The following is a 13,274-nucleotide window of genomic DNA, read 5'->3' as shown; positions in this document are numbered from 1 at the left end:
ATAATTCTATTTAATATAGGGCAGGTCAGTGAGAAACTGTATGTATGCATGCATGTATCTAGCATCTCTATTCCTATTGATCTTTACCCCTGTTTGGAATTACCCCTCATGTAAAGGTATACATTTAATTCCTACTACTTCAAAAGACCTTGTGGAGAGGGGAATGGATATAAACAATAACAAAAAAATAACAATAACAAAAAATCCTAGCATCCTAAGGGCTTATAGGGAAATTGAGGGTAGATGACCTTTAGGACAATATCAGAGTAATATTGAAAACAACAGAAAACTCTATAATTTTAGATAGTTTTCACAAACTAGATTTTTATTGTGTAATATAATATTTTTAAAATTAATATATAGTATGGCAATCAAATGAACTATTTTTAAAACAATCTTATTAATGAAATTTGGTGAGATCTTTGTATTTCATGTTTTTTCTACCAATTAAAATCTTTGGGTCTAGGTCTATATAAAGGATCCTCAAGTCTCTTCAATTTCATATTTTTTTGCAGGTGACATATACAAATACAGACCTGTGCAGGAGAGGCGTATCAGTGACACAATGCCAAGACAGCCACACTGCTATAAGGATGGGATTTTCCCAAATAGAAATCAACCCCTGACAAAATTTCTAACAAAGTATAACGATTCCTTGATTTGCACAAGAGGTACATTCTTAGAATTTTTAATGATTATTAAATCCTTTCAGAAAATACTTTGTATTTGTAAACTCAAGTTGATTTTGAAGGCTTAAAGAACCACAAACTTAAAAACACCTTCTTGAACATCCAGTGGAATGTTAACAACTGTGAAGTACATGGGATCATTCTTTTTTTCACATTATAATGAATTTAGCATCCTTGTCCCCCTTCTCCTAAATGCCAGTATTACCTCCCAATAATTATCCGCACATAAACACTTCCATGCATTTCTAAAATAATTTTTAATGGCTCTTCTCTCTCCTTATCCCTTTGGGGACTGTTGGTCTGAATTATGAGATAGTAGAAATTAGGTTTATGTAACTTTTTGTATAATGCCCAACACCACATTATCAGCAAACTGCATGCTTAATAATTTTCTGTCAATAATTACGCTTCATGAAGATGAGCACTTAAGGGCTAAGAGAAGGAGTGCAGCCTGAAACAGTAAAAAGAGAACTCGATTCTGAGTTCAAAGACTTGGATCAATTCTGTCACAGACTGAATGACCTTGAGCAAGTCTTTTAACTTTTCTAGGCTTCAGGTTCTACTTTGGAAAATATACTAGATGACCTCTAAATTTTCATACAGCTCTGACATAATTATGAAACATTATATGCCTTTGGGAAATTAACAGAATGGGACAGAGTAGAGAATAGAGGAGAATAAAATCAGGTGATGCTACATTTGTAACAGATGTAACTATCAGAGAAAGGAAGAGGACAGACAATGGAGATAGTGGTATTAAAGAGAGATTTCATTCTTGGCACAATAGATACACAAGCAGGTAGACTATACGTGTGTGATTTACAAACATTCAGTAATGCAAAATGATGCTCTTTGTCTTAAAAAACAGAAAATGTCTACATGCATTTTTATTTTGTATTTATATTAAGTTTATAGTACATGGTTCCTAATTCCTCACCATAAGTTTTGCAGAAGATGAAATATTTGACGTATGGTGGTAAATAGACAATGCAATATTATAAAATTGTGTACTTGAAACCTACCTAATTTTATTAACAAATATCACCCCAATAAATTTAATAACTTTTTTAAATTGCAAGATTGAATCCAATTTGCAAATAACCATAGATTATGAGGTCTTTCTAGAAGTAAGTATCTTATTCTGGTGTCATTGCTGTGGGGTCAACTCCAACTGGTTCTTAACCTTGATCAGAGAGGAAAGGGCTCCTTAGGGGCCCAACAAACTCAGGGTTCCTGAGACCAGAAAATGAGGTAGAATGGGGAAATCTAAGGTTCAGCTAGGGGGCTCCAGCCCTTCCAACCATGTAAAAAAATCAAATTTTTACAACAATTTTCTGTTAAATTAGAAAATGAAAGAGGTCTCTGGGCGTATCCCTCTTCCCAGAGGACCTCCAACAGGCCTTTCTGTTAGATATGGTGGAAAGCTTAAGGGAGTCAGATAGACCTGCATTTGACACTGGTTCTATCCTTATCAATTGTGCCATCATGAGCAAGTTACTGTTAACCTCAGTTTCCACATCTGTAAAATGGGGATTACAAAACCACTCTGGTGTTGTTGGGAGAATGAAGAATGTAAAGCCCCTAGCACAGTTGCTCACAGGTTGTGTATTGTGAGTATTCAATAAATACTGCTATCTCTGCTTTTTTCTTTTCCATGGTCTGTATTTGTTTCTCCTTATCCTGCCCTGGAAAGAATGCTCTGCTGATGATAGTGTTTAGAAGCAGGGCTGCCAGGTGGCTTCAGGTCGGCGGAAGAAATGCTTTAATTCCTTCTGCAACACCTCTTATTCTTTTCTGTTTTCCTTGCCTGGGGACTGCTGGTGTTTTCCGGAGACGAAGAAGTTTTATTATTCTTTCTTGGTAAGGGGCTTTCTTTATAAAAGGAACCAGCAGAAGCAGCCACGGAGTTAAAAAAAAAAAAGCTGTGAGATCTTTCTGGCTGGGCATAAGCTGAGCCTGAAATTTCAGCCTAGGACAACCCTACTTCTTGGACAAATAAGTCCTCTGCTCTCAAGATGCTGCAAACTGCTGTTTCTGGAGGAGCTTCAAAGGTACTATTAGTGAAGATTTACAGATTTTGGCTAAATACTTCAAGTGCAATTGTTCTAGCAAAATATTACTGAGAAAATCTAATATCACCTGCCTCTGCACAAGTTTATGGCACTGCTACTTCATCAGCACAATTCCATCTTGTATGATTTTGTTTTGGTGTGCACCGTCGTAAATCTCTGAGAACCCTGAAGGACAAAATGTCACCCCATCATCACGTGGTGTTGTGCCAAATGTTTCTGGACAACTGCCCGGTCAAACCTTCATCATTGTAAGTAAGACATCAGAAAATTCAGGGGACACGCAAGAAGGTTCAAGTAAAAGGCCACAGTAATAATTAATTTTATGGATAATTTGGATATTACTAGTAATTATAAATACCCTTTTTTTTAATTGAAAAATTTCTGTGTTCTACGTTACATGCTAGATTCTTCAGGTATTTTCAATTCTCATTATATTTCCCTACAATATGATTTTATCATCCCACGTTTTAGAGAGGCCACAAATGGTCTTAAAGAGGTTAACAGGCGAGGTCACATGGAGCTAGCAAGTTCAAATTTAGGATTATCTATCTCTAAGCACACATCCTTTCCAAAGTGATTCCCACTGACTCATGGGTGTCAGTCGATGGAGTCACCAAATACTGATATTGGCAGAGCTAGGAAGGTCCATTTAGAGAAAACCAATTTTCTTAGAAAACAGAGAATCTGAGGCCCGTGAGGGTTTAATGACCATGAAGCCAAACACATAGAGGGTGTCAGAGCAGACACCCCAATCCTGTGGTGACTCCTTGCTGCTGACTCAATGCTCATCAAGGCCCGCCAGGCCCACTGTGACCAATCCCCACTCACCTCTCCACGGTGGGCACACAGAACCATGAGCAGTTCCACAGAGGCATCAGAGTGTTACATGTGGTTTTTTTTGTTATTTTTATCTCCAAAGCAAATTTCTCTTTGCCCACTTGATAAACACACATTTTTCCGAGATTCAACTCAATTCAGCCTAAGTATCACTACCTCCGTGAAGTCCTCACAGACTCACCTCTCTTCTCTTCCCAGAAAATCAGGCATAATGAATTAAGGACTAGCTTAATAATTGTCAACATTTTAGGGGCTTATTACTCATTTATTTCACAAATATGTATTGAGCTTGTATTATATGTAAGCACTGTGCTAAGTGCTTCTCATGTATTATGTTAACCACTCCTCACCACAATCCTATGAGGTAGGTACTACTTTTATCCTCATTTGACAAAAGAAAAAATCCAGGCCTAAAGAGGTGCAGTATCTTTATTAAAAAAAAGAAAGAGAAAGAATTGTGCTCTCTTACTTCCCTGTGGTTCCTCTGTGTCCTCATATACATTCACTGTGGAATTTGCAGCACTCCATAGAACTTTGTTCCACTTCCAAATTGTGACTTATGATAGCATAATTCTGTGTATATAATGATATATTTGCTAAATATTATATACCATTAAAGGCCATGAGCTCCAGAATGGTAGGATAGTGTCTACTTTGTTTACTATTTTATCTACAGAGCCTGACAGAGTGGCACAGAGTAGGCACTCAGGAAATGATAGTTGAATAAACAAATTAAGAATGAATGAAGAACAAATGCATAGATCTCTAGTCTCCAAATCACTGTTCTGTGCTGCCTCCCCAGATCAGTCCGCTTTGGGGAGAAATGCCGCATAAGCAATGATGGACATGCCCCCCACCCACCATCCAGGCCAACATTATTATGCTAGAAGTGCATTCTAGAATTCATTTCTGGACTCTATAATTTTCCATTTTCTTACCTATTATTATGGTTATATTAATTCTACATATCCAAATGGAATGAAAACTGATTTGAGAAGGGACAGAGCTGTTTTTTAGTCCTGCTGAGAAAGAACATAATGACAGAGTCTTTTTAGTACACAGCACCCCAAATAACAGGAGGTTGGCAAAAAGCCTTGGGAGGAACTCAAGTCATTACCATGGCCCTCTATTATAGCAGCCGGAAATCACATGCTGATTTTCACGTAATACAGCAAATATCTCTAAGGGCAGGATCCCAGCACCCAGACACTTAGCCCTCAGGCACGTTCTGTACCACATGTGGCTCCCGAGGCTAGTGAAAACCTGCAGTCTCCTGCTTGCTGCTCTAGCAAGGATTCTAACGTTTAGTATCATTAGCCACCGCCCTTTGTTTTACAATATTTCACACCATATCTCTAGTTAATTTAAGGGATAAAAATAGTATAACAAAATTCTCAAGACAGACTTAATTGTAATGGACACACATTCATAAAAATGTGGGCACTCTTGTTTTGTGATACTTTCATAAAAGGCACATAGTACATACACCTACCTGTATATTTTAAATATGAGATATATTCTATGGATGTATATGTAAACGAATACTAACATATATACATATGGATCTATATCAGCATTTTTGAGTACCTATCAGTAGTAAAGAAAATATAATTTACACAGAGAGAATAAAATATTATTTGTAAAACAAAGCTAGTATATTCTAGATATAAAAAATATAGAACTTTATTTTATATGTATGTATATACATGTATATATCTGTATGTATACATATTTATATACATATTTATGCATACATTAAAATGTTAATATATGCAATGCAAGTAGTTAGGTATTATAAAGATAGTTATGTACATATATTAAAATCTATGCACATATGTATATACAGACAAGTTAAAAATATTCAACATAATACATTTGAAAGTGCACAGGAGTGGGATGAAGAGAAGAAAAGGTCAGTCTAGCCTAGCACCTTTACAGGACGAGATGGCAAAAGACTGCAAGGATCAAGTGGGAGTGTCACAACACTGAGGACCCTAAAATATATAGTATTATAGCTCCAATATTTTAGAATCACTGTTCTTCTTAGCCAATAATAAAGCACATGTGCATAAAAGACAATGTATAGAAATGTGTACGCAAAAGAATAATCATAGATGGTGGTTACTTCAATTGACTGCCTTCTCATATGTCACTGGAGCTTTAGTTATCAGTGCAGAGAGTCTATTTCAATCCTTTAAAGCATTAAATAGCTGTAAATTTAAGGCAAGTAGGAGGCTGGCTTTGTTAAATACCAAGGAAGAGAAAAGTTTCCCTTGGTTGATGACATATATAGCAGAAGTTCTGGAGAATGTTTATTACAAGGCAGTATTTGAAATTTTGGGTTAGCAAATTATTATTTATGAAATAAAATCTTATTACATGTTAGATAAAAAATTATAACAATAAAACAAGTTTGCTTATTTTGCTCTAACGCAAGTTTGCTTTTCCTACTCTATACAAAAAACATTGACTGGATGTGAATTTGTGTGCTTTGCCTCTGAGAGCCTTGAAAATGCCATCAATACAGAGATATAAGTTAAAGACATTAAACACACCTTTTTTTAAAAGACTTTGTTTTTAAAGTATTTGTTAAAGACCATATAGAGACTTCAAAATTGTCAAGACTGTTTATGCAGTTTGGGGTTGATGTTAACTTTAAAAATTAACTGAGTTTCCAAATGTCACACTCTATTTCAAACTGAATTTAATACTACAATGACAATATATTCTTGATTTAAATCGGAATGGTAGGATGCATGATGTTAATGCAACACAAGCCATATGTTTGGCCAGGTACATGTAACTATATCAATGAGATCTAGTGATATATGATATTCTTGGAAGTACTTTTAATAACATTAACATTAAAATTAGAATGTTCTCTACACCTCTCAGATCATAACGTTTTCCTCATGATCAATATTCATTTCTCAATTATGCTAAAAGCATATTAGAGTCAAGAAAGGATTTTTTTCTGCAAACACAGCTTTTCTCTTTTCAATGAATATTTAAGAACAGTCATTGTTCTGTACTTTTGACTATATTTTACAGCATTTATAGAAAGTTGTTTTCCCTCTCTGGATGGAAGCAGGAAAAAATGAACCAATTTAATTTCTGGTAAAATGTTAGTAGTTTGGGGCAAAAATAAGCTAGGAATCAAATTAAGGGAATCTGCATATCTGCTTTAGAAATGTATTCTAGGAGAGAGCATTTTTAATATAAATAACCTATTGCTTCCCTATGAATAAATGAAATGCTTCATTATTTTATTCTGAGTGTAATCATCCTGCAGCTTGCTTCCAATTATTTTTATTTTTATTTTTTGGTAAAATAGATTATTTAGTATAAACAAAATTTCTTCTCTATTACCAAAAAGGGATATAGCATCATAAGAATATAAGGATAATAGTAGAATAGCATATTTCAAATCATTATTTTCCACAACTGAAGAAATCTATGATCTTTTTTCTTTAAAGAGATGGAAAGTATCTGATTAAAGTTCTTTTTCTTCCTTAAAATAAAAACAAACAAACAAACAAACAGAAAAACCCTCAGTTAGGCAGAATAAAAAAGTTAACAATGATTACAAGTAAAAGTGCAGCTAAGAAACTATGATGCAGAATAGTAAAATCATCTGAGGACTAGAAAAGTTAGAACTTGGGAAAAAGTCACTAAAAGAAACTAAGCATAGCATCCCTGGACTTTTACAAGCCACCCAGAGGTGTGAACCCACAAAACCTGTGAAAATGACAGGTTTTCTTGGCCTACCATGTTATAAACAAACAAACCCAGCCAGCAAGGAAGACTCAGCAAAGTTTCCAAACCATCCTAACCTTACACAAGTTGCTCTCAGTTTCTTTCAATACTCAAGGGAAAGTCATAAGGAAAAGTCTCACCTGTGCTGGGCTGAACCAACCATGTGGGCAGGCACAGTGCTCCCCACAGGTCCCTTTGCCCTTGGTGCTCGTCTTGTGGGGACTTTTCCGCACACTGTCCCACAAGGTGACCAGCTTGGTCCTGTTTGAAGCTGGGCCCCCAGGTCCTGAAGAGGGCATGGTCTGAGAATTGTACCCAAGCCCCTGAGGGCTCCTCTGCCAGCCACAAGCGCAGTGGGCATCCCTGATCAGTGTGGGTGCACTCCTGCCGGCATCCATCCCATCAGACCCCCGGCTGCAGCTGTGTTGCTTGGTGAGGTATGCATTCATATTGCACTGATGCCTACTCTTTCCTTTGGTCAGCTCTGCACAGGAATGTCTCCTCCCTCACACCACTTTCTTCCAGGCTGTTGTAAAAGTCTTTTTTCTCGCGCGTGGATCCCTCAGTATCTTTGACAGCTGCTATAAGCAGTGCATCGTGGGAGCAGTGGGAGCAGCGAGAGCAGCTCCGCACAGCATTATCTGCGAGCTGGTAGCTCTTTGTCAATAGATGACTCAACTCACAGAGCAACTTGACAGTATCCCTGCTCTAGGCAGAAGCAATCAATGCTCCACACAGCTGGGCTACAAGACTGTACACTGTGTTACAAGCCCTTTTTGGATGGAGCCCCACAGTAAAGAATACTCTCTGCAATTTGGCATTCTGGCTTTTCCCTCTCCTGGCTGATCCCCACACAAAATACAGACTTCAGGAAAGAGAATTTCTTATCAGACTAGCAGGACCCTTCTTTCCAGAAAGAATGCATCTAGGCTGAAACAATATAGCATAAGCAATTTAAAATGATGGGAAAGTTAACCTGTCAAGGAATTTCCAACATTTACAGGAATCACTTATCTAGAGAGATATTTGCCAAGACAGACCGAATCATGAGGTAACCAAATAAGAACATCAATATTAACTCTAAAGAAGCTCGATTCATTTAGAAAAATCACTGAGGTCACTGCATGCTGGCGTCCTTTAAAATTTGGAAGTTTAATGTGCTTTAGAACATGACTATACATTGCAATGTAAGCATAAATTCTTGATGCTATGCACGATTATTAATTCTTTCTGATTTAAAATAAAGTGATTTTTAAAGTTCAAAACTGGTGGGTTGGCTTAATTTAATACAGTTTTTCCTTACCCAAAATTATTCTGAGGATTTCCTTTCAAACACTTTACCACAACAAATACATTCACCACAGAGAAAGTCTGCATTTTAAAGTGAAAGACACGTCCAACTCTGCCATCCAGTATTTTGGTTTCCAAAGACAGAATTTTCAAATTCTTTCACTGAAAAATAAGTGAAATCTATCCAATTTAAAGCAGTTGCTTTCTAGAGAGGACATGATTGTTTTACAATTTCAGTATGGTCACAGAAGCCATCCATAGTATTTCCAGGAAGATAAAAGGCATTTTGAATTTTTATTCTCTTTGAAACTTTCCCCACCTGCAGCATAAATGTCTATCCATATCCCGTATCCTTAAGAAAATAATTTTGGTTTGACTAGGAAGCAAGCTGCCATCCAGGCAGCACCAAACAATGATATAATCCTATGATACAATAATTTTATCTACAGACCATTAGACACCATCAGACCTACCATCTCAGTGGATTGACCAGGGGCCAAAGTAGTGTAGACCTCATTTCTGACTAAGTTGGTAAGGTTATTATGTCAAAGGCCAGGATTATAACATAGTCTACATTTCAACACTGGGATTTGCTAGATAAATCATTGTTATATATAAAAGTCCCGAATGAAAGAAGCAGGATCTTCTCTTTCTGTGTATCTCCACAAAAGGGTTCTTTTCCAAATTCTACACAAAAGGTTGACATTAGTACCTTGCCTGGCACAGAGGCATTCAAAACATTTTTGCTATTTAATCATCATCTATATGAATAAGTTCAAAAGGCAGGCCCTGGTCCATTACTGACCCTTTTTTCCAAGCACCTAACACACTAACTGCCCAGCACAAAACAGGCTTATAAATACATTTTTTGGATGAATATATGGAGGGTTGGGCAGATGTATAAATAGAAGAAAAGATAGAGGGATAAAGGAGTTGAACAACATTTTTTTGAAAACAATATTTAATTCAGCAATGCTCCAGAAACCTAAGCTCTTCCATTAAGGTTAACTGCAGTGCTGCTTTTGAGGTGTTAAAGAAATTTGACCCAAGGAAAAAAATAATAAAGACTTGAACTATTGGGAAGAAATATGGTGGCATTAATGGTCTTTTTTTCTGAAAGGAAATCAAGGAGTCAAGATCAATACTTAAAAATGGTAAAATTGAGGCAAATAGATCATTATGTGATACTAAGTGGGGAAAATGGAAGAAAATCATCTCTCTCCCCCTCCCTCTCTCTTTCATTTTTTAGGCTGAATCATTGGATAATGCTTGAAATAACTTCTAGATCAAATGAAGCCCTAGAGAACTTCATAACTGTCTGATGTCACCATGACACATGGCTATACAGTAGGACTTGATGTGATAGGGCAATACCATCAGCCCCAAATGCGAATGTCAGGGAGGGATACGTTTGGCCCTTTCCAATATCTCTAATAAATGCTTCTCCAGTTTTTCATGCAGATGTCATTGTTCAAAAGCCCACTGGCATCTTCAGGGAATACGTATTCTCATCAATTTACCTCTCAAGTGTAAGAATTAATCTGCACAGGAGTAAGACAATGTGACTCCACTGTAATTTTGTAATGGTGTGTGCAACCTGTAGTCAAGACAGAACATTTCTTCGGTGGGCACTACTCAAAGATATTACAAATCTTCATAGGGACCTAAATCTCTTATGAATGGGTCATTAATTATTTTTCATTCTCACCCAAGAATATGCTTTATCGATTTTTAGAGAAAGAGGAAGGAGGAGAGAGAGAAATATTGATGTGAGAGAGAAACATTGATCAGTTGCCTCTCTTACCCCAACCAGGGATCAAACCTGCATCCTAGATGTGTGCCCTGACAGGAAATCAAACCCGTCACCTTTTGTATATGGGATGATGACGTTCCAATGAACTGAGCCACTAGCCAGGGCTGAATGGGTTATTATTAATGAGCTATTTCTTCTTAACACAAGGACAACAGAATTCCTACTTTAATAACCTCATGTCATTCTTGTATTGATAAACTTGTTGTGTAACTTATATTACTGTCCTTAAAGGATTTTAAAGAGCACAGCAAACTTTTACTACATTCATTATAAGACTATATAGAAATTATTCTTTCACTGTAATATATGTCAAATAATTCCAGACCCCTATCCTCCCCCTCTAATTTTTTTTTTCTTTTTAAAGATGACGTTTGGTTTTCCACGTCTGAAGACAGACCACTTAAACAGATAAAATGTCCAACTACCCCATTGTACTATGAGACAGACCTACTAATTAAAGGTAATTCAATTTGATCAACCATAATTGGACAATTGTAATGACCATGAGATGACATGAAATTCTGGCAAAACAAAAATTAGTGGTGCACAAGTAGATATCTCACTTATCATTATGATTTAACATGGGCAGATGGTACACAGGGCAATGCCTAGATGGGATAGATCTTACTGGCCTCTCTTTGACCTGCTACTGTCTCCATAAAGCAACCAATAATTTTAAAGCAGAAGCTTGAAATAAATATCCTGGCTTGATTTGTTTAAAATTAAATAGCAATAATGATTTACTAAATATATTCTACCGCACTAAAGCACTATACAGACATTTTTTTTCAGATAAAATTTCCTCAGGCTCTCTCTGCTATGGGAAATGAAAATATTAATTATGAAGAAGAGCTAAGTAGCGCTTGCTAAAGGATAACTGGATAGCAGAAGCCCTTTAGCATCCATAAGTAATGTGTTAAATAATCACGCAATGATATAAAGTATTAGATACAATGTATCATGATTTGAAAATTGTAGATAGTCTATTCCTGTGACTGCAAAGACTAGAGATGTTATAAATGCTAACAAATTAATATTCGTGTACATCTAATAATCTTCAGCCTCGGCAATCTCCAGATCCAATCACATTTATCTTTCAAAATGAGAGAGAACCAAGAATATTTAAAGTATTTCAGGCTCTAAATGTATTTCCAAAATACTTAAACCAATTTAACCATAGATCTTTGGAGGCAAAGGAAGAAGAAATTAAAAGTGAGAAAGAATACATGCCTAATTACAAAAAGAGATTTAACATGGACATAGAATTTAATAGGAAGTAAAAATAAATAAATAAAAGCTTTAAAATGTCCCAAATTCTCACTAATATACTTGTATTTTGGTGGGTGTTGAGGAGAGGGGATTATTCTGAACTAATATAAGGCTGAATTGTAAAATGGTTCTCAGGAAATGCTGATTTATTATATTCTAGCACAGTAACACTATTGGAAAAATAAGAACAAATTATGTGACATTTTTTACAGATTCTGAGAAGAGTACTAATAAAAAGGTAGTGATCATTTATAATTTACATATTTTAGCAATGAATCTAAGTAATGAACTATACCACTACAAGGAATTTGTTCTCATCGTTCAAGATTGGACTAATGTCACTTCCGTTAAGCTTCCCAGACGCCCCTGGCATGTTCAGTTACACTCTACAGCATCTGTATACTTGTATACGTAAATACCTTTCATAGTTGTTTTTTCCTCTCAATCTCCATGACAACTACCCTGTCAACGCTACCATCATTTCTCTGTAGAAGTGGTGACACAGCTTCCTAACTGGTCTCTGGCCTCCACCCTTACTCCAATTCATTCTCACACAGTGGCTAGAGTGACGTCTTCTAAAATGGGAACGCAATCAGGTTTTACCCTGCTTAATACCTGTCAATACAATCTTATTCTCTAAAGATCTTTATCCCCACAGTTTAAAGTGGCTTGCATGGTCCTTAATCATGTCCCTGTGACCTGGCCTCTGCTGCATTCACCAGTCTCATCCATGCCTCACCCCTTCCTTGCTCCATACACCCTTCAATCACACAGGCCTTGACTACCTGGTGGCCACTGCACATGCTCTCTTCCCCTGTCCACATCTTCACATAACTCATTCCTACTCACCCTTGTAAGGTGCATCAACAGATAACCTCCTGCCCTGGCCTGTTTGCCTCAGCGGTTAGAGCATCAGCCCATGGACTGAAGGGTCTTGGGTTCAATTCCCAGTCAAGGACACATACCTGAGTTACAGGTTCGATCCCCGGCCCTGGGTGGGATTGTTTGGGAGGCAACCAATCAATGTGCCTCTCTCTCTCTCTCTCTCTCTCTCTGTCCTCTCCTCTCCTCTCCTCTCCTCTCCTCTCCTCTCCTCTCCTCTCCTCTCCTCTCCTCTCCTCTCCTCTCCTCTCCTCTCCTCTCCTCTCCTCTCCTACCTTCCACTCTAGCTAAAAACTAAAAGAAAAATATCCTCAAGTGAGGATTAACAAAAAAATAAAAGAGAGAGAGAGCTACAACCTCCTAAAAGCCATCCCAAGGGAACATACAGTACACTCAAGAAGGGTGGGCTTGCTATGCAACACAGCTCCAAAACAAGGATCCCAGACCTTCCTTCCCAGGAGATGAACATCCCAAAGACTTGTGTTCAGAAATGTTGGAGTGCTCCCTGCCTTCCAGAGCTCAGCTCAAAAGTTACCTTTCCAAAAATCAATCCCTGGGCACTGTGCCCCACCCCTCTTCCAAAACAGTTCATGCTATCCTCCCATTAAACACTCACTCAGCACCTGTGCTTTTTTAGTTCACTGCTTAGGTGATTGTATTTAAAAT

General features: G+C 37.1%; 1 protein-coding gene across 4 annotated transcripts in view; it reads right to left on the bottom strand.

Moving 5' to 3' along the window:
• The window catches only part of DLG2 (discs large MAGUK scaffold protein 2), a 1,351,614-nt gene that overhangs the window by 737,348 nt on the left and 600,992 nt on the right, over nt 1-13,274 (bottom strand). For 2 of the 4 annotated variants that reach the window (XM_036258404.1, XM_036258409.1), the window contains exon 1: nt 7,495-7,803. The exons of 1 other annotated variant lie outside the window; for it this stretch is intronic. In XM_036258404.1, the coding sequence (XP_036114297.1) occupies nt 7,495-7,803 (309 nt within the window). Of the gene's footprint in view, nt 1-7,494; nt 7,998-13,274 lie in introns of those variants that run through there. One more of the 4 variants, XM_036258403.1, reaches the window with a different exon arrangement.

This window comes from Molossus molossus, unplaced genomic scaffold (assembly GCF_014108415.1).
Source record: "Molossus molossus isolate mMolMol1 unplaced genomic scaffold, mMolMol1.p scaffold_m16_p_13, whole genome shotgun sequence".
NCBI lineage: Eukaryota > Metazoa > Chordata > Mammalia > Chiroptera > Molossidae > Molossus > Molossus molossus.
This window is presented reverse-complemented; position numbering and strand designations above follow the sequence as displayed.